General features: G+C 44.5%; 1 protein-coding gene across 1 annotated transcript in view; it reads left to right on the top strand.

Annotated features, from left to right (window-relative positions):
* Positions 1 to 7078: 7078 nt before the first annotated feature.
* LOC141121933 (uncharacterized) overlaps positions 7079 to 22486 on the top strand; it is a 34637-nt gene continuing 19229 nt past the window's right edge. Inside the window, 2 exon segments of the mRNA XM_073611684.1 lie at positions 7079 to 7093; positions 9422 to 9982. Coding sequence (XP_073467785.1) covers positions 7079 to 7093; positions 9422 to 9982 — 576 coding nt within the window.

Genomic DNA, 22486 nt, shown 5'->3' on the forward strand with positions numbered 1-22486 from the left:
TTTCCCCATCCCTGAGGAGACTACATTGGCTAACTGTAAAGAACTAGATCACATTCAAGACCCTCTGCCTCACCCACAAATGCATACAAGGAATCGCTCCTCAATACCTTCGAGATAAAATAAAACACTACACACCCAATCGCAACCTTCGATCATCTAAACAAAACCTCCTCCTCATTCCCAAATTCCGCTAGAAAGCAAAGGGAGAATGAAGGTTCGCAGTCCAAGGACCTCGGCTATGGAACGCACTTCTGACTCACATCCGCATGGAAGAAAACCATCTGGCCTTCAGGAAAAAACTCAAGACCTTCCTCTTCTAAGAAGCTGACAACACAAACGCATTCAGTGCCTTGAGGCGATTCAGTTCGCATTTGCAGCGCTTTACAAATTATTCATTCATTCATTTATATGCAGCCACCCCAACAGCTCCTCCTATGCAGTTTCATTCTGCTGTCCCCCTGTGTGCTCTCCAGCCCCCCTATGCTTTTTCCTGTCCCCCCTTATCCTCATAGCTCTGCAGAGTTCTCCCCTCTGCCGCTGGCTGCTGTGGTGAATCTGTCAGGTTGAAGCCTTCTCTGAATGGAGAGTCGGTGATCTGTACCGATCCCTGACTCTGTCTATTCATAACTGAAACATAGTAAACTGCCTACGCTTCAGTTTATGAATGAACAGGAAGCTCTGTACAGAGCTTTTCCTGTCCATTCATTCTGTGCTGCTGAGACTCCAGAGAAGGAGATGGAGGGCTGTGTCCTCAATCTCCTTTGTCTGTCTCAAAGGTGAAACATCAGAGGTCTCTTTATACCCCTGATATCTCACCAAAGCCCCCAATGGGGCTCCTAAAAATTTTTTTTTTAAATATTAAAAACATAATATTGTAAAAAATTAATAAAACAAATGGTAGGAAAAAAAACTGATACCAGTGGTAGAACTAACATACAAACTTTGCACTTGTGATTGGGCTCGGAGGGAAGGGCTCCTCATGGTTTCTTGCATCTGGCCCTGAAGGTTCTAGTTACCCCACTGGTTTGTAGACTCTATGGGGGGGGATTTACTAAAGGCAAATAGACTGAGCACTCTGCAAAGTGAAGTTGCTCGAGAGCTTAGTAAATGAGAGGAAGCTCTACTGACTTCTATCATCCAATCACGTGCAAGCAAGAATGCTGTGTTTTAAATTTTTCTTGCATGTGACTGGACATATTTTGCAAAGTGAACCTTTACCTCATTTACTTAGCTCTGGAGCAACTGCAGTCTATTTACCTTTAGTAATTCAACCCCTATAACTTTCACAAAGACCAAATAATATACACTAATTTGGGTTATTGTTACCAAAGCAATGTAGCGGTATAAATTTTGGCCAAAATTTATGAAGAAAAATTACTAATTTGCTAAATTTTATAATGGAAACGAAGAAAAATGCTTTTTTTTTTTTTTTACAAAATTTTCAGTCTTTTTTCATTTATAGCGTAAAAAAAAAAAAAAAAACCTCCAGTGGTGATCAAATACCACCAAAAGAAAGCTCTATTTGTGTGAAAAAAAAGGACAAAAATTTCATATGGGTGCAGTGTTACATGACTAATTGTCATTTAAAGTATGAGAGCGCTGAAAGCTCAAAATTGGCCTGGGAGAAAGGGGGTGAAAGTGCCCAGGAGGCAAGTGGTTAAAGTAAAAGTTTACCAGTGTTGTGCATTATATATCAAATTATTACATCCATGAAAAAAGTCTCAGCTTTCAGTACTAATTTATCCACTTGCTTACTGGGCACTTAAACCCCCCTCCTGCCCAGACCAATTTTCAGCTTTCAGTGCTCTCACACTTTGTATGACAATTACTCAGTCATGCAACACTGTACCCAAATGATTTTTTTGTCCTTATTTTCATACAAATAGAGCTTTCATTTGGTGGTATTTGACCACCTCTGGGTTTTTTATTTTTTGCGCTATAAATGAAAAATACCGAATTTTTTTTTTAAAAATGCTTTTTTCTTTGTTTCTGTGATAAAATTTCGCAAATTAGCAATTTTTCTTCATAAATGTTGGCCACAATTTATACTGCTACATATCTTTGGTAAAAAAAAAACCCAAATTAGTGGATATTATGTGGTCTGTGTTAAATTTATAGAGTCTACAAGCTATGGTGCAAATCATAAAAAAATGATCACATCTGATGTACTGAGGCACATCTCAATTCTTGAGACCCTAACAAGCCAGGAAAGTACAAATGCCCCCCAAATGACCCCTTTTTGGAAAGTAGACATTCCGGGGTATTTAGTAAGAGGCATGGTGAGTTATTTGAAGTTGTCATTTTTTCCCACAATTATTTTGCAAATTAAGATTTTATTTTATTTTTTATATTTTTTTCAGAAAATTGTCATTGTAATAGCTTATTTCTCTCACATGGAATGTGCATACCACAAATGACACCCCAAAATACATTCTGCTACTCCTCCTGAGTATTACAATACCACATGTGTGGGACTTTTTCACAAACTGGCCACATACAGAGGCCCAACATGCAGGGAGCACCATCAGGTGTTCAAGGAGCATAAATTACCCATATAACTTGTTGACTACCTATTACACTTTTGAAGGCCCTAGAGCACCAGGACAATGGAAACGCCCACAAAATGACCCCATTTTGGAAAGCAAACACCCCAACGTATAATATATGAGGCATAATGAGTCTTTTGAACGGTTAATTTTTTTTCCTGAAGTTTTTGTAAAATGTGGAAAAAAATGAAAACGCATTTTTTTAATAAAAAATGCTTGTTTATAAGATATTTCCAACACATAGCATGTACATAGCAAAAATAACACCCCAAAATACATTATGCTACTCCTCCTGAGTATAATGATACCACATGTGTCAGTCTTTTACACAGCCTGACCACATACAGAGGCCTAATATTGAAGTAGCACCTTCAGGCGTTCTACGAGCATAAATTACACATCTCATTTCTCACCCACCTATTACACTTTTGAAGGCCCTGGAGCACCAGGACAATGGAAACGCCCACAAAATGACCCCATTTTGGAAAGCTAACACCCCAACGTATAATCTATGAGGCATAGTGAGTCTTTTGAACGGTTCATTTTTTTCCAGAAGTTTTTGGAAAATGTGGAAAAAAATTAAAACGCATTTTTTTTTACATAAAGTTGTCCGTTTTGTAAGATATTTCGAACACATAGCATTTACATAGCAAAAATGACACCCCAAAATACATTCTGCTACTCCTTCTGAGTATGGCAATACCACATGTGTGGGACCTTTACACAGCCTGGCCACATACAGAGATCCAACATGCAAGAACACCGTCAGGTGTTCCAGGGACACATAGCATGCACATACCAAGAATTATACCCCAAAATACATTATGCTGAGCAAAGGGTAAACAAAAGATTACCTGTGGTTTTAGTAGCACAGTTGTCCACAGGAGGATAGCACTGGTCCAGGCAGCAGGCAGGGACTTGGTCAGAAACAGTGAACACAATTTTTCAGGCAGCAGGCAGGATTACTGTCCATAGTCAGTACAGGCAGCAGGCAGGGATACTGTCCATAGGCCAGTGCAGTGCAGGGTCAGTGCAGGCAGAGATTGTCAGCAGTGCCAAAATATTGGTCTTGGCAGTAGGCAGGAACATGGTCCATGTGCTGTGGTCAGTGCGACAAACAGAGGCATGACGGCAGTAAGTCCTACAGGCAGCAGGCAGAAGTAGGGCCTCATTCAGGACAGAATGGGGATGGGGTAGAGGCTTCTCTCACCCAAATCTCTTTGAAGCCTCCGAGTCTCCAGACCCTAATCTAGGAATGAGAAAACAAAGAAAATTGTTTTCTTCATCCAGAAAAACTATTCTGGAGCCCCTCACAAATGTGAGACCCCTGTGTTGAATCCCATTAGTCCAGTTGCAGGCTACAAGATCAGTCCAAGAGGCAGGCAAGAGGCATGGTCAAACAGTCCAAGTTCAGTTCCAGATCAGGCAGAGGTATGTACAGAATCGTTAGGCAGAAGTATGGTCGAATAACAAGCCAGGGTCAGTTCCAGATCAGGCAGAGGTATGTACAGAATCATTAGGCAGAAGCATGGTCGAATAACAAGCCAGGGTCAGTTACAGAGCAGGCAGTGGCATAAGGGGTGTGAAGGCAGGAACTGAGGATTACGTTTACCATACTTCACTAATAATTTAGTGAAGTATGGTAACGGCGGAAACATTCACCTATGCAGAGGCCTGGTTCAGAAGGACATTGTGCACAATAATAAGATGTGTCTCTTCTGACTCCTGCTCTGATACACACCTTACATCTTTTTTGATGTCTTTGGCCTGTTGGTTTGGGAGGGAGTTTATCTGGAAAGTGGCGTTCGGAGAGTCGACTTGGAACATCTGATCGGATGTTTTCTGGTGGGCCGTTCGGTAATATAAGGGCAGTGTAAATTTCCTCCTGGTAGCCAAGGAAGGGTTGGGGGTTTTGGGTGGAGTTGCGGTAAATTATATAGGAATTGAATATGGCCAATTGAAAAAAATAAATTGCTACTTTTTTGTACCAGTGGTATGTCCGTCTTGTGGCAAGGTATGGTTCCAACATTTGATCGTTGAAGTCGACTCCCCCCATAAACAAATTGTATTCATGGATGCATGTTGGTTTTCGGATGGGGCCATTCCTTCTGGGGATTTCCACATAGGTGTTATTGTGGATGGAAGACAACATGTACACATCCCTTCTGTCCCTCCACTTCACTGCCAGAATCTCTTTGTTTTGCAGACTTGCCGTTTCTCCTTTTCTCAACTTCTTATTAACAAGACTTTGAGGAAAGCCCTTCCGATTCTTTTTTTATTGTGCCACATGCTGGCGTCTTCTTCCGGTGAAGGTTGTGGAACAGGGGCAGAGAAGTGTAGAGGTTGTCTACATACAGGTGGTAGCCTTTCTCCAGTAGGGGGTATATGAGGTCCCAAGCAACTTTCCAGCTGGTTCTAAAGTAGTCCGGGCAATTAGGGGGCTGCAGCTGGGTGTCCTTCCCTTCGTACACTATGAAGGTATATGTATACCCTGTGGCTCGGTCACATAGTTTGTACACCTTCACCCCACAGCGGGCCCTTTTGCTGGGGATAAATTGCCTAATTTTAAGCCTGCCACTAAATTTAATAAGGGACTCATCCACACATATGTTTTGGTCCGGGGTGAACAGCTGGGGGAATACTTCAGAAAAATAATTTAATATTGGCCGAATTTTGTAAAGCCTGTCATAATTTGGGTCATTTCGGGGAGGGCACTGGGTATTGTCACTGAAATGTAGGAACCTCATTATCATCAGATACCTGGTTCTGGGCATTACCGCGGAGAAGAGAGGCATGTGGTGGAGGGGGTGGGTTGACCAATAGGAACGTAATTCATTTTTTTTGGTGAGTCCTATATTAAATGTGAGGCCCAAAAAAACCTTGAACTCCTCCACTGTTAGGTCTCTCCACTCATAGGGATGGGCATAATATGATGTGGGATTTTGCTAAATAAATTGCTGTGCATACAGGTTGCACTGGGCCACAATTGACGGCAACATGTCCTCCGTAAAAATTAAATGAAAAAAATTAATTGGGGTTAAATTCTCTGTGTCCACCTGGACTCCTGGCTGGGCAGTGAAAGGGGGCACTCTAGCTTCTACTGAATTAGGAGGAAGTCACAAGGGGTTCTGAAGAGCATAGGGTAGGCTGGCATGGGACCTAACCCTTTGGGGCTGAGGTGACACCCCACTGGTACTTGGCCTTTCTTGCCGAGGTACTGCAGTGCTGGTGGATGGCACTGCGGTGCTGGTGGATGGCACTGCGGTGCTAGTGGATGCCACTGCGGTGGTGGTGGATGCCACTGCCTTCTCACCAGAACGCCTTAGTTTGGCGGGCTAAATTTCTTCCTCCTCTGAGTCTGTTAGTGTTCCACTACTGAGGACTGGCTCGTAATTTACCTCAGACTCCGAATCCGAATTGGAAAGGGAATCCGAAAAAGAGAGCTCCCCGTTGCTCTCGTCGGCCGTGGAAAGAATTTGGTACGCCTCCTCGGCGGAAAAGCTTTTTTTGGACATGACTGCTGGTGGTTATGAAATTGTACAGGTGTGCACTGATGAGGCGGCACAGATGGGCACTGATGAGGCGGCACAGATGGGCACTGATGAGGCAGCACAGATGAGCACTGATGAGGCGGCACAGATGGGCACTGATGAGGCGGCACAGATGTGCACTGATTGATTGCACAGATGTGCACTAATGAGGTGGCACTGATTGGTACAGATGTGCACTGTTGAGGTAGCACAGATGGGCACTGTTGAGGTGGCACAAATGGGCATTGTTGAGGTGGCACAAATGGGCACTGATGAGGCAGCACAGATGGGCACTGATGAGGCAGCACAGATGTGCACTGATGAGGCGGCACAGATGGGCACTGATTGGTAAAGATGGGCACTGATGAGGTGGCACAGATGGGCACTGATGAGGTGGCACAGATGGGCACTGATGAGGTGGCACAGATGCGCACTGATTGCACAGATGCCCACTGATTGCACAGATGCGCACTGATTGCAGATGGGCACAGATGGGCACTGATGGCACAGATGATGCACTGATGACACAAGTGGGCACTGATGCGCACAGATGGCACTAGATAGATGTCACTGTGGGCACTGTTGGGCACTTTTTGGGCACACTTTGTGTTTTAGACTGACGATTTTACTCACACACTGTTCACAGAAGCTCTCTCTCCTCACACGCTGTCTCTGTGTGAGGAGAGAGAGCCGGCAATGAGAGATGATCTCAATTGTTTACATATGAGATCATCTCTCATTGGCACCGCCGATCGCACTGTAAACGGCTGCTGTGATTGGCCATTTACAGCGATCTGTGATTGGCTGTGTCCAAAGGACATGGCCAACACAGATTTTCCCCGAGGAATCATGAGAGCACGCTGGGAACGAGGAAAGGGGACGATGTCAATAGACGTCGTCCCGGCAAAGTAGATCCATGCTGTTGCCGTCATTTGGCAATAGCGCGGATATGAGGAGGTTATATAAAAGGTTTTTTTTGCACTCTAACCTCCATATAGCTTCATGTGTGACTCCCAGGTAAAATCCCCATATATCCTAATTCTGGGTATATTTATTATAATATATATGATATAAGATATATTACTTTCACTATTTCACAGTATAAATGAATCCCTTTATAGTAGTGATTATCTGCTGTTTTTCTACAATAAAGGATTATTTTTTTAACGCCATCATAACATGATTTAAAAAAAAAAAACATGCTGCTGCTAATAAATGTCCTATGCTGGCCATACACGGATCCATTTTTGGACCAGAATATTCCCACAGATATTTGTATGAAAATTATTTGTACATTCAATGAATGGACGAGTGTAGTTTGAAAATTTCAAAAAAGTGTGGCGCTGAACAATGTCATATAAAACTGTAAACAAGTCAATAGACAGTAAGGAGTATGGGAACCGCCTTGTGCAGGCTTTCAAAGTTCCAAAAGATGTTAAACTCTTTAAAATATACAGCATCAAAACTCAAGCGGTTACACGTTTGGCAGATATATGCGTCCAGAAATCCTGTGACCCCCTTGCTCATATATGCTGTATATTTTAAAGAGTTTAACATCTTTTGGAACTTTGAAAGCCTGCACAAGGCGGTTCCCATATGTTTTTTCCAAGTCACTACAAAGCATGCAATGCCATTGAAAGGGGTTTGCTTATGGAACACCTCACCACTTCCTTAAGATCTACATGACCTCCCACATCCGGGAGATTGCGCACACCTCTCAAGTTCCTGGTATTATCTGGATGAATACAACAAACTCGTGAGACCGCATCCTTCTTGGAGTATATACAGCCACTCACCACCTAAGCCTTGTCCGACCCAATCCGGCGTATGCCCCATTGGGTCCACCTCATCTGGTAAGCCTCCTCAACTCTTGGTGGTAGTGAGCGAATTTTCAGTCAAGATGTCTATATAAGTCTTCAATATTTTGTCTTAACATATTGCCATATAGACTATGTATCTTTGAATTTCATATGAGGACTATATGCTTAAAAGCAGATACAATTGATCCTCCTTACTGTCTATTGACTTGTTTACAGTTTTATATGACATTGTTCAGCACCACACTTTTTTGTTGTTTTTCCATTTTACACTTTGTTGGTCGTGTTGGCTGCTTCCTTGTCTTTCGTTTTAGGGTAGCGCAGAATTATTCTATATCTAGTTTGAAAATTTCCACTTGCTTTTAATATTCAATTTTCAAATGGATGTAACTTCTGAGCAAAAACCACATACACTATTTGAAAATTTGTTGGATGGAGAAAAGTTTTCTGTTCCTTTGAATCTTCCCATCACTGTGGTGGAAAATGAACACCGATTTGACCCCACTAATGGTTAGAAAATTGGATGAATGTTTTTTTGAAAGAAAAATGAGTTTGTGTACGGCCAGCATAAGTGACATCAGGTGCAGGGAGCTTGTACCCACCTACCTGTCTATGACAAGGGAGTCTGTCATCCATCATATTTTATTACACTCCTGTCTGATCATCTGCAAAACAGAGTTTTACCTCTTTTTTATATTTAAATAATATTGATCTCTAAATCTGATATGTAACAGATTGTCCCTCCTAATAATACATCTATCTGTCTGTTATTCTCAGAGTGGATTAAATACCCAACTATATATCTGGATATTTATATATATATACAAATATATATCTATATTTTTATATAGATATTCAAGAATATTAACTAAATTATACACTGACCTTTTTTTGAGGTTTTTATCCAATTAGTCGATTAATTGAAACAATCGACCAATTTAATCAATTCTGAAAATAATCATTAGTTGCCGCCCTACAGAGGACCCATTTACTAGTTACCTTGAGGGGGGAATTGTAAGATCCTCAGAGACAAAGCTGCCTGATATGGGCGGAGTCCTGGTTTAGGGGAACCAATCTGCTCATGTCTAGTAATAATCTTTTTATTTCTATTTTAGTAGATGGACGGGAGATGAGGAAAACCTCAGAGGATTGTCTCACTTTGTCTCCAGACTGTAAAGTAGAAGATGAGGACATCACACAGTATAGTCCAGGAGAAAACCCGACTACCTCAAATGTCCATCCGGCACCACACAGTGTAGATGGACCATTGTATTCCTCTTATCCTGAGGAACCTCAGACTGTGAGGGATGGTGCCGTCCTTCCAACAGAGAAGAGGTTTTCCTGTACTGAGTGCAGGCAAATTAATCCGGTCTTAATGTGCATAAAAGAACTCACACAGGGGAGAAGTCGTATTCTTGTCCTGAGTGCAGGAAATGTTTTTCATAGAAGTCCAATCTTTACATAAATCAGAGATCTCACACAAGGGAGAAGCCGTATTCCTGTCCTGAGTGCAGCAAATGTTTTTCAGAGAAGGACTTGCTTCACAAACATCAGAGATCTCACACGGGGGAGAAGCCGTCCCTGTCCTGAGTGCTGGAAATGTTTTTCAACAAAGTCCAATCTTTACAAACATCAGAGATGTCACACAGGGGAGAAGCTGTATTCTTGTCCTGAGTGCGGGAAATGTTTTTCTGTGAAGACCAATATTCACAAACATCAGAGAGCTCACACAGGGTAGAAGCTGTATTCCTGTCCTGAGTGCGGGAAATGTTTTTCAGTGAAGTCCAGTCTTTACATACATCACACAAGGGAGAAGCCGTATTCCTGTCCTGAGTGCAGCAAATGTTTTTCAGAGAAGGACTTACTTCACAAACATCAGAGATCTCACACAGGGGAGAAGCCGTATTCCTGTCCTGAGTGCGGGAAATGTTTTTCAGCGAAGTCCAGTCTTTACAGACATCAGAAATGTCACACGGGGGAGAAGCTGTATTCTTGTCCTGAGTGCGGGAAATGTTTTTCACAGAAGTCCAGTGTTTACACACATCAGAGATCTCACTCAGGAAAGAAGCCTGTCCTGAGTGAGAGAATTGTTCCTCACTGAAGTCAGTCCTGTATTCCTGTACATTAGGGATCCCACACAACCCTCAAGGTGTATTGAGTGCAGAAAATGTCTTCTATATAAATATTGCTGGACATCACAGCTCTCATGTGGGGAAGAAGCACACCCTGATATACACCTCAGATATACTCCATGGCTGATCTTCATTATGTAAAAAACGGTTCCAGGGGTGTGAACATTTTAAATGACTTGTCCAAGGGACTAAATTGGGGTCCCAATCTCCTTGTCCATTATGACAATCTACTTGTCCCTTATGATGATCTACTTGTCCCTTATTGGGATGAGCTCAATTTTCAAGTCAAACGTAAGTTCGACTCGAACATCGGGTGTTCGCCAAACAACGAATATTATGGGGTGTTTGCAGGAAATTCGAGTGTATTCAGTGTATATAGAATACACTTGATATATATCTATATTTATGGTTGGAGCCCTATGTCCGATATGGACATAGATAACATTTATAATTAAGATAAGACTTACCATCGGAAATAGACCTGGAAGTGTGGACTTACCATATGAAATGGACCTGAAAGTGTGCCTTGGTCTAATGGCCGGTATGCCAAAATAAGGGGGCATACCCTGGTTTAAGAAATGATTATTCTGTAAAGAGAAATGAATAGTTGAGAAATGCTGTGAAATGGGGATGGGAGGGTGGGTATCGCGCACAGGAAACCGACAAGCACCACAGGTGAGCGGGCTGCTTAAATACCCCCCGGGCTCCTCCCATAAATTCAGGCCACCATACTGGCCTTCCTACTTATGGTCGGAGCCCTATGTCCGATATGGACATAGATAACATTTATAATTAAGATAAGACTTACCATCGGAAATAGACCTGGAAGTGTGGACTTACCATATGAAATGGACCTGAAAGTGTGCCTTGGTCTAATGGCCGGTATGCCAAAATAAGGGGACAAAAACATTCAGGTAGGGGTATAATATTTTATTGTTTTTCAGTTATTCATTGAGCCAATTTGGAGAATGCCTGTGCCATCTCTACTTGAGGATTGGGGATATACCGGGCGAAGCAGGCTGATTTCCACCTGCCTAGTCTTTTGATGACGTGGTCTGGAACCCCATGGCGGGATGCTGCGGAGGCTGCTCCGATGCGAAAGGAGTGTCCGGAGTACTGACTGGGGTTAAGGTGAAGATTGCGGAGAAGTATCCTTATGTGTTTTACAAACTGACAGGCGCTTAAGGGTTTAACTGGGAATGGTAGAAGAGGACTGGTGTCCGGTTGTTCAGGCAGGAGTGACAGGAGACGGTTGAGTACGGTGACTGGACACCAGCTGTTATTGGTTTTGTACAAGTGAATGTCCACTCCAGAGCCTGTTTGCTGGGTTTTAGAGACCTCGAGGTGAAGGATGAAATGGTCTTGGTAGCGACGCAAGTGCCGTCTGCATAGTACTTGGTCTGTGGGGTTGTTATAGGTGAATTCGCCAGGTCGCAAGAACCCATAGTAAGCCAAATATATGGCTGCTTGTAGGACCGTGCTGGGGAGCAGACCGAATGGCGAAGTAGCCAGAATAGTCGACATATCCCTGAAGATGGGCCCCGTAATGGGTAAGCGCTTGGAGCTGGTCACTGGTTGTTGTTTCTGAATGCCCCTTAGGATGGCTCGTATGGCGTGTGATGAGAACAGTGAAGGTTTTGTGGGGTCTTGAAGTGTCAAGAAATGTTGTATGCCGGCTAGGTATAGCCGAATGGTATTGTAAGATAAGGCCAGCTGAGTGTGGCAGTATGAAGTGAAGGCCAGTACCTGTTTGACATCTGTTGGTCCTTTACAGCAGGATGTGAGAAATTTATTGAACGCCTTCCAAGCTGTCTGGTAGGCTTTGAGTGTATTATGAGAGAGTGAGTGATTGATGAGCTGCGTTGCTCCTTGTAAATGTTGAACTAGTCCAGGGTCAGTTGTGACCAGACAGGGATAGGGGCCGACACTGGTTCGGCTCCGGGAACCTGTTTGAAAAAGGAGGTGTAGTTAAAACGTGACAGTGCGTCAGCAGCTAAATTGTATCTGCCGGGAATAAATGCACAGTGTATGTTAAACTGATGTTGTAAAGACAGTTGTACCAATCTGCGCAGGAAGGACATGACTGCTAGGGACTTGGACCTGCCTTTGTTAATGATGTCTGCCGTGGCCTGATTATCGGTGGTGAAGACTACGGTTTGCCCTGTCCAATGGTGACCCCAGAGTTGTGCAGCTGCCACTATGGGATAGAGTTCGAAGAGGGAAGATGTTCGAATAAAGCCGGGTATCAGCAGTATCTGTTGAGGCCAGGGTCCTGAAAACCATTGGTGGCCAAAAATTGCCGCGAAACCTGTGGAGGCTGCAGCGTCTGTCACCACCTGGGGTGACTGGGCCGAAACCATGGGTATAAATAGGGATATGCCATTCCAGGCGGACAGGAATTCCTCCCACATAGATAGGTCCGCTATTGCTGCGGAGTCTAGATTTAGGATCTGGTCGGGGTCTTGTGTTTCTGACAGGAATCTCAGCAGGCGTGACATGAAGGTGCGGCCTTGTGGAATAATTCGCATGGCGAAATTAAGCATTCCCAGGAGAGATTGCAACTGCTTTTTGGTGCACCCCTTGGTGTGGGTGAATTTGTGAAGGACCGCCCTAATGCGGGTTAGTTTGTCGAGGGGGAGACTGGCTTGCATAGCGCAGGTGTCTAAGTTGACCCCGAGAAAGGTGATGTTGTGTGCTGGGCCGTCGACTTTGTGCTCGGCGATGGGAACATTGAGATTTCCGAATATCGCTCTGAGTTTGTCGAGGTCTTCTGGGGGCTTGCTCGGAGGTTCTATTAGTAGGAAGTCGTCCAGGTAATGGATGACTTCTTGGCACTGAGCCTTGTGTAACAGTATCCAAGCAAGGGCCTGAGCGAATGTGTCGAAGAGCCAAGGACTACTCTTCGAACCGAACGTCAGTTTTGTGGCAAAATAATATGCCTCCTTCCACTTGATGCCATGCCAGCACCAAAGGGATGGGTGGATAGGCAGGAGCTTGAAGGCATCCGAGATGTCAGCTTTGGAAAGCCAGGCACCTGTACCTGCTTTGATGATTGCTTGTATCGCCATGTCCACGGAGGAATATTTTAGGGAGAATTCTTCGGAGGGGATCAGGGAATTGAGACTGGGTATGTGGGAAGAATGAGGCGCAGACAGGTCGTACACCAAACGTAATTTATTTGTGAATTTGCCCTTGACAAGCCCAATAGGGCTGACTCTCCAAGTGCTGAAAGGGGGCTGAGTGAAAGGGCCTATAACGTACTCTCGGTCTACTTCTGCTTGTAAGAGCCGATCTATGGCTTGTTCGTCAATGGCCGCTGAACGAAGATTCCCACATTCGTAAGTACTGTGGGGTAGTGAAATGAGGCCGGTGTGAAAGCCTACTGTGAAGCCCTGGATAAGGTAGGTGGCCAGGGAGGGGGTGGGATGTGAGGTGAGGTAGAGTCCTAGCCATAAGACGTTGATCCGGCTTAGTCATGCCCTCTTCTGTTGTTTGACTTTGCACAAGTTTCTTGGGTGCGCTCTTTGGCATAAGGTGCAGATGTGGAGTAGGCGGCACTGACTGAAGTTGCAGGACCCGTAATTGTAATTATTGCAGATGGCTGCCCCTCCCACGGTTCGGACTGGGCGTCCGAATTTGTCCACCTGAGGCGTTTGTTCAGGGGCCGACTGACCCTGAAGAGCACCGGAGGTAGAGGGAAATTCGAAGGGACGTCTGGTTGTCGCATTGGCGCACCAGGTGGCAGTGTGGGTGGAGGACTGGCAAATCGCGCACAGGGATGAGCGTAAGCCGGCAAAATGGCGGCAGAACAGCTCTGTGTCCATGAGACTCCAATTTGTTGTTGTTTGGAACTGTGTGAGTCTGGCAGCAGCCTTTGCGGAAAAGGAACGGTGGTAGTCGTAAAAGGAAAATCCTCCATACTTGTAGCCCAAGTCTACTACCGTATGGAGGTACAAGTCCAGCTCTTCCCTTCTGCTGGGGGCGGCAGAGCATAGGACGTCTCTCAGCATGCCAAAGGCCAGGGTGAATTCTGGGACGGATAACTTGCAGTTCAGTCTGGGGTCTTTGGCTTTAAGGACCACCGATATGTCACCCCAGCAGTAGGCCTTATTTTCTGCCAGATCGTGCACAGAAATAAGGAGAGAGGCCAGGTTGACGTCCCTGCCGTCCAAAATGTCCTTCCTGATGCTGGTTGGAACCAAATGGGAGGGGTAGACAATGGGCCTCCAGCCTGAGGTACCTGCAGGAAGGGGTGTTAAGGTTTGGTTGCGGTTGGGTCGGGGATAGCCGCGTCCGGTCGTGCCTCCAGGAGTGCCACCCTGGTTTGTACGTCTGTGACCGAGGTAGACAGGGACGACACCATCGTGTGAAGTTGTGAGATGGCTGAAGAAATTGACTGGAGGGATGCCTGTTGGGTACTGGGTCCTGCTGCTGGTGGGGGAAAGAGGAGTTTGAACAGCTCGCCTTTCCTCGCTGTGGCGGGGAAGGGCACACCTCTGCGTCTTAGCTCTGCCGTCAGTTTGGGGATAGTCCATCCCCTGAGGGACTGCACGCTGCCGCTCTCTGAGACCGGGGAAGGTGACAGAGGGACCATGAAGTCTTCGCTGCCGGCCTGAGACATGGTTGATCTGGTGAGAATGTCCTGTCTTTGAGCTTATTTTTGGTTGACTGTAACCTATTGGGGGTGACATGAATTTCAAGTTTTTTCTTTGATTCCCTGAGTCATACTTACCCGACTTATTTTCTCCCACTTTTTTTTTTTTTTTTTTCTTTACCTGAGGGGATATCGTCCAACCTGGTGCAGGGTGGACCTACTGAACTTTGACTGACCTGGAGGAAAATGAAAGGTGATAATTCGTGAAGGGTTTGCTGACTAACTTGAAGCAGTGACTTGTATGGTGCTTACAATTTTGTGACAATGAAATGATTTGAAATGTTTGCCTTGATTATGAAATGAGTGAACTCCATGACAGAGGTCCGGCTCGGTCGAGTCGTGACTGATCCGACCGTGAACCGGGCTCTGGAGCATGTACTGAAATGAGGCAACTGAAAAAACATTGGTGCACACCAGGACGAATCGGTGCATGTTTGATGCATCTGGATTAGAATCGGAGCGCAGTATGAAACGAAATGAGAGAAATGTTTACCTTGACCGAGGCTCGAATTGGTTGTGCCGCATTTTGCGACTGGCAACGCACCGAGCTCTGGTATAGGTATGGATACGGCCGAAACAACTGAGGCATTCCGTGATGAATCGGTGCATCTCGGATGCGACTGGTTTCGAAACGGTGATGCGCTGTGGGAGTGAAATGGTAGCAATTCCATGACAGAGATGCGGATTGGTCGCCCGATATCTGCGACTAGCTCTGATCCAGACTCCGGAGCATGTTTCAGAAATGAGGCCGAGCCCTGGGGCACGCCGTAACGAATCGGTGCATGGAGGACGCGACTGGATTCGAAGCGGAGCGCGGTAAGTGCAGGTGTACCATATTGTTTGCCATGACAGAGGCGCGAATCGGTCGTGCTGCTGTAGCGACTGACTATGAATCGGACTCTGGAGCATGTACTGAAATGTGGCTAATACCTGGGGCACGCCGAGACGAATCGGTGCATTTCCATGCGACTGAATTCGTATCGGAGCGTGATACGTGGCAATGAAATGATAACCATGACAGAGGTACGAAGCGATTGATAATGACGTGACTCTGGAGCATGTACTGAAATGAGGCCGTAACTACTGGGGCACACCGGAGCGAATCGGTGCATCTTTTAGGTGCGACTGGATTCGGATCAGAGCGCGGTACGTGACTGAAATGAGAAATGATTTGAAATGGTTTGAAATGTTAGAAATGTCTTTAGAAATGTTTCAGAAATGAGAAATGATTGGTATCGAACTGACGTGGTTCGAAAAGATTTATGCATTTACGAATCGCTATGGCTGTCTACTGACACATGTTTAACAACTTAGACCTGTCTGAAATGAAGCGACGCTTACGTCGCTGTGGTTTCCTCAGATAACGCGAAATGGTAACATGACGACAGTGCGAGTGATACACATGCGGTTACGTTCGTGAAATTTGCGAGTGATTCGTAATTCTAATATCACGGTTTAGTGACATGACATAAAAGTACGTAAAAACAAAAATCCGAGGGGACCCTACCTGCGACAGCCCAGCCAGACGCGTGGTGCGAACGAATCGGTAAACGCGGACTTCAAAAACTCTCGGGCACGGAGATCACGAAATGCGGGAACTTGTGAGCCAAGTATTTGCGAACGCTGAAATCGGAATAGTCGGCCTAGTGACGTATATCGCGCACAGGAAACCGACAAGCACCACAGGTGAGCGGGCTGCTTAAATACCCCCCGGGCTCCTCCCATAAATTCAGGCCACCATACTGGCCTTCCTACATATATAGATATATAGTATATAGAATGCACAGGGTATTCTCACCAAATCAGAGGCAGCATTTTTTCTAAAACCTTTTTTCCAGGTCCCTTACCTTTATCATTTGCCTAAGATACATAAAGACCCCAATAACCCACCTGGTCGTCCCATAGTAGCATCTATGAACAGCATCAGCACGAGCTACTCATTATACATAGATCAGTTATTACAACCACTGGCTCAGTCCCTCCCATCCCATATCAGAGATGGAACCCATCTGATAGATCTTCTACAACCCTATAGATGGGAGTCTTCTTACTTGTGGGTCTCCTTGGACGTTTGTTCATTCTATACATCTATACCTCATCAAGTAGGGCTCCAAGCCATTACACATTACCTCCACTCCAATCCCCTTTTGAATTCATCCCAGATAGATTTTATCATTTCTGCTTCAAAGTTTTTTTTAGAGCACAATTACTTTACCTTCAATGGCCAGTTCTATCTACAGAAACAGGGGACAGCCATGGGTGCAAATTTCGCACCGAGTTATGCCAACTTGACCATGGGACTGTGGGAGACCAGGTACATTTGGGAGAACAATCCCTTTTTTGCACACCTGGTCTTCTACAGTCGTTATATAGATGATATTATCATCATCTGGGATGGTCCCCCTAGTTCTGTGCATGACTTCATTACTGATTGTAATAACAACTCATTCGGCTTATCGTTTACATCAGCCATGGATTCAGAATCCATCTGTTTTTTGGATTTGGAATTATTCCATACTAACAATCAAATTGTCACCAAGAACTATACTAAACCTACAGCCGGAAATTAATTTTTGCATTTTTCCAGTTGCCATCATCCCAAGTGGGTGAACAATATACCCAAGAGCCAGTTCCATCGGCTCAGGAGAAACTGCACCAGATTAGAAGACTACAGTTCCCAATGCACCACTCTTTTCAAAAAATTTATCGATAAGGGTTATCCCTCTAATACCATCAATGAAGCTGCCTCCCTTTATCTGACAGACACCTTACCCAATCCGAAGACTCAGAAAACAGAACCTATTACCAGATTTATCACGCAGTTCCATGCGAGTCATAAAAAGATGGAACAGATTATCAAAAAACACTGGCCGATTCTAACTCAGGATCCTCATTTAGCATCCTCTTTACCCACTGTCCCCCAATTCGCTTATCGTAGGGCCCCCAAAGTGAAGACAAAGATTGCTCCGAGTAAAATCCCAGTTCAGAAAAAATCTCTTATATCTAAACAACTTACCCTCATTCCATTAGTTGGCATGTACCGGTGCAATAAAGCGTTATGCCTCACCTGTTCCCATGTCACACATGGCAAAAAAACCTTTAACACCAATGGTAATCAATACACCCTAAAGTCCTTTTTCAATTGCTCCACGAAATACGTTATATATTGCATCTCTTGCCCCTGTGGGCTTTTATATGTAGGTAGAACTATCAGAACTCTGCGTGCCAGGTTTGGAGAGCATAGAAGAGCAGTGCAGGCGAACAATCCCCTATACAGCACTGCTCGTCATTTTACTACCCATCACCAACAAAACATCTCAGACTTAAATGTGTGGGTCATTGAATCTATATCAGACCATTTTACCCCTGCTGAAAGATTCCAACGTCTATGTAGGCAAGAAACTTTCTGGATATTTACTCTAAACAGTATGACACCTAATGGCCTTAACGAAGAAATAGAGATAAATACAGTAATATAATATGTCTCTGTCCGTAGGTTGTTGATTAGCACCATCTGTATTGTCTGAAGATATATACTGTACATGATCTATGCTTGTGTAGGTTCATACCCTTTCCTTTTCCTCTTTTCTTGTTTCTGTAATCCAGTTCACTATTTCCCTACAGTCCCCTCCCTTAGGCCTCTTCACAGTTATACCTAGTACTCATCATAATTTTAATCTTGTTCACTATTATTATCTGATTATTGGTTGTTTCCCCGTCCCTTCTCCTTAATTCCTTTCTTCCATATGCATGAGTGTGTACTCATGTACCTACTTATTGTATATGTATACACACTCATGCCCACTCTCCAGCTCAACTAATTCTTCAATACATTACAATTTCTCTCCACTTTCGAAATTTACTCATCCATTATTTCCTCTTCTTATTTTTATATATAATATTTTTTCATATATTTTTTCAGATTTTTTAGAATTTTTTGGGGGTGTAAGCTATTTTTTATACATACGTTTCATATACGTTTCTATCAATAGACCATATAACTTCTATTCCTTTTTTTCTTTCCTTTTTTTAGTATTTATTTTTATTACAATTTCTTTATATTAATATTTTCTAATTTTCATTTTTTTGATTTTTTTAATATTTATTTCTACACTATATATAATCATTCTCATCCTTATCCGATATGGACATAGATAACATTTGTAGTTAACATAAAACTTACCATCGGAAATAGACCTGGAAGTGTGGACTTACCATATGAAATGGACCTGAAAGTGTGCCCTGGTCTGCTGGTCGGTATGCCAGAATAAGGGGGCAAAAACATTCAGGTAGGGGTGTGGTTTTGTTGGTTCTGGCTTTGTTTATTTGAGCAAGTTTGGTGAATGCTTGTGCCGTTTCCTCCTGAGGAGTGGGGACGTACCGGGCGAGGTAGGCAGAGTTTCACCTTCTAAGTCTCTTGATGACGTGGTCTGGGACCCATGCCGAAATGCTGCCAAGGCTGCCCCAATACTAAGGAATGACTGGAGTGCTGACTGGGGTCGAGGTGTAGGCAGCGCAAAAGAACCCCCAGGTGTTTGATGAACTGGCAGGCACTCGAGGGTTGCCTGAAAAGGTAATAGGGGACTAGAGTTTGAGTGTTCCGGTAGGAGTGACAGTAGGCGGTCGAGTATGGTTACTGGCCACCGGACGTTGTTTACTTTATAGAGATGGATGTCTATCCTGGAGCTTGATTGCTGGGTTTTGGACACTGTAGGGTGGAGGATGAAATGGTGTTGGCAGCGGGCCAACTACACAGAAGTTGGCCTGCGGGATTGCTGCGGGTGAACTCGCTGGGCCGCCAGAAGCCGTGATAGGCCAAGTAATGGCTGCTTGTATGACCAAACTGGGGAGAAGGCCCAATAGCGAACTGGTTAATATAGTAGACATGTCCTAGAAGGTGGCAGCCTGGAACGAACATGCAGTGAACATTAAACTGGTGTTGCCAAGATAATTACACCAGCCTGCGCAGGAAGGACATGACAGAACGATGCGGGCCTGGCTTCATTAAGAGGCTCGCCTCGGACCGGATGTCGGTGGCAAAGCCACGGCCTGTCCTGTCCAGATAGGACCCTGAAGTTAAGCAGCTGCCATGACCGGGTGTAACTTGAAGAGGGAGGAAGTCCGGGTAAACCCGGGGTTTAGGAGTGTCTCTGGGAACCATGTACTTGTAAACCGATGATGGCCAAAAATTGCCGCGAAACCTGTGGTGGCTGTGGCATCTGTCGCTATCTGGGGTGACAAGGGCAACGTAGGTGATAAGACCCTAGAGTTAAGGTATAATCATTGATACACCGATCCACGTAGTACGGGACTTTCCGACATTGATAGGTCCGCATTCTTAGGAAAGACTGCAGCTACTAGTTAGTACACACCCGTGTATGGGTGAAGTCTTGGGGAACTAACCTGATACGGGTCCGTTTGTCAAGGGGGAGGCTGGCCTGCGTGGTGTTCGTTAATTCAGAGGAGGATATTGTAGACCTGGTTCCGGATTATTGAGTTTTTCGAGTCAAGTGGTGTCTACATAGTACCTGGCTGCCTGTGCCAGTAAAAGTGAATTTGTTAGGCCGTAGAAAACCATAGAGGGCCAGGTAGATGGCTGCTTGTATGACTAGACTGGGGAATGTCTGAGGTTTTGACATGTCCCTGAAGATGGCAGTTGTGATGGGCAAGCGTTTGCCGTTAGCTATGGGCTGATGCTTCTGGATGCCATGTAGAAAGGATCCTACTGTATGAGCCGTAAACACGGATGACTCTCTGGAGTCCTGTGAGGGCAAGAAATGCTGGATGTTGGCTAGGTATAGCCTGATGATGTTATGAGGAGCCAGCTGTGTGTGGCAATATGATACCTGGAACCTGAATTCAACTGACCTAAGCGAGAAATGACACAGAAATCGATGAGTGGCTCATATGAAATGCCACTGGAGACAAGTGGCCGATTAAGTGCCACTGAAGAATGATGTGTGACTGATTGTGATTGGATACGTACTTGCCATGATTGCAAGAAGTTATGCTTGGGTGTGTCCCTGCAACATTTGCAAGACGTTGTGACTGGATGCGTGCTTGCAATGATTGCAAGAAGTTATGCTTGGATGCATGCTTGCAACGTTTGCAAGAAGTTATGCTTGGATGCATGCTTGCAACGTTTGCAAGAAGTTATGCTAAGATGCGTGTCTTGTAATGATTGTAAGATTTGTGCTTGAATGTGTGCTAGCAACGATTGCAAGGGAGTTCCTGTCGGTGGAGATGTGTTTGTAGTGACTGTGAAAAGTTCGTATTGCTGCATGTGCTTGCAAGACTGCAAGAGTTAAGCTTGGATGTGTGCTTGCAAAGATTGCAAGAAGTTATGTTTGAATGCATGCCTGCAACGTTTGCAAGAAGTTTTATGATTGGATGCATGTTTGAAATGATTGCAAGAAATTGTGCTTGGATGTGTGCTTACAACGACTGCAAGACGTTCTGCTTGGATGCGTACTTGCAACGATTGCAAGAAGTCATGATGGGATGTGTGCTTGCAACAATTGCAAGAGGTTATGTATCGATGTGTGCTTGCAATGAAATGCAAGAAGTTGTGTTTGGATGCTTTTTTACAACGATTGCAAGAAGTTATACTTGGATGTGCTGTGACTACGAGGGGGTATAGTAGCGAGGCGAAGTTTTCAACTAATGAATCGGGACCATGACTGAGCTTCGAAGGAAGACGGGGTGTGGCCCCATTTTTTTTTTTTTTTTGACTGACCTAGAGGAAATGACAGATGACAACTGGTGGAGGGTTTGACTACCTGGTTTGACAGGTAAATTGTAACATGTTTAAGCGACAGGTGCATATCGTTAAATAAATGAGTGAACTGTTGCCATGGCAGAGGCACGAATCAGTGTGCCATGACTGCGCCAATGAGGCCGCGCCAACTGGGGCTTGCCAGGATGAACCGATGTCCGACGGATGCCCTGAACTTGAATCGGGGCGCGGCATGCGACAATGAAATAAATGAAATGTTTGCCTTAGAATGAAATGAATGAAAAACGTTTCGCCATGACAGAGGCACGAATTGGTCGTGCCGCAGCTGCGACTGACAACAACCCGGACTCTGGAGCATGCATTGAAATGAGGCAAAAAGAAACGTTGGTGCATGCCGGAATAAATTGGTGCACGACGGATGCGACTGGATTTGAATGGGAGTGTGGTATTTTACCGTGAAATGTTTGCCCTGGCAAAGGCACGAATTGGTTATGCCGCTACTGATAGCTAACCAAGTTCTGATACGGCGTTGGCTGAGGCCGAAACGTTTTACTTATACTACTTTATTTATATATATATATATATATATATATATTTTTTTTTATTTTTTTTTTTTGTATTTTTTTTTTGTTTTTTTTTTATTTATTTATTTATTTATATTTTTATTTTTTTTAATTTTTTTTTTTTTTCGACTGCGACAAAATGACGAGTCGGACTATGGAGTAGGAATGAAATGAGGCCAAGACAACTGGGGCGCGCCGGAACGAATCGGTGCATCTTGGATGCTACTGGATTCGAATCGGGGCGCGGTACGTGACAGTGAAATGAGTGAAATGATGAAATGAATGAAATGATTTGTCATGGTAGAGGCGCGTGCCATGACAGAGGCACGAGTCGATCATGTCGCGACTGCAACTGACAACGACCGGACTCCGGAGCATGTACTGAAATGTGGCCGAAAATACCTGGGGCACGCCGTGACGAATCGTTGCATCATGGATGCGACTGGATTCGAATCGGAACGTGATTCGTGACAGTTGAAATGATTCCCATGACAGAGGAACGAATCGG

The sequence above is a fragment of the Aquarana catesbeiana genome, unplaced genomic scaffold (genome assembly GCF_042186555.1).
Source record: "Aquarana catesbeiana isolate 2022-GZ unplaced genomic scaffold, ASM4218655v1 unanchor235, whole genome shotgun sequence".
Lineage (NCBI taxonomy): Eukaryota > Metazoa > Chordata > Amphibia > Anura > Ranidae > Aquarana > Aquarana catesbeiana.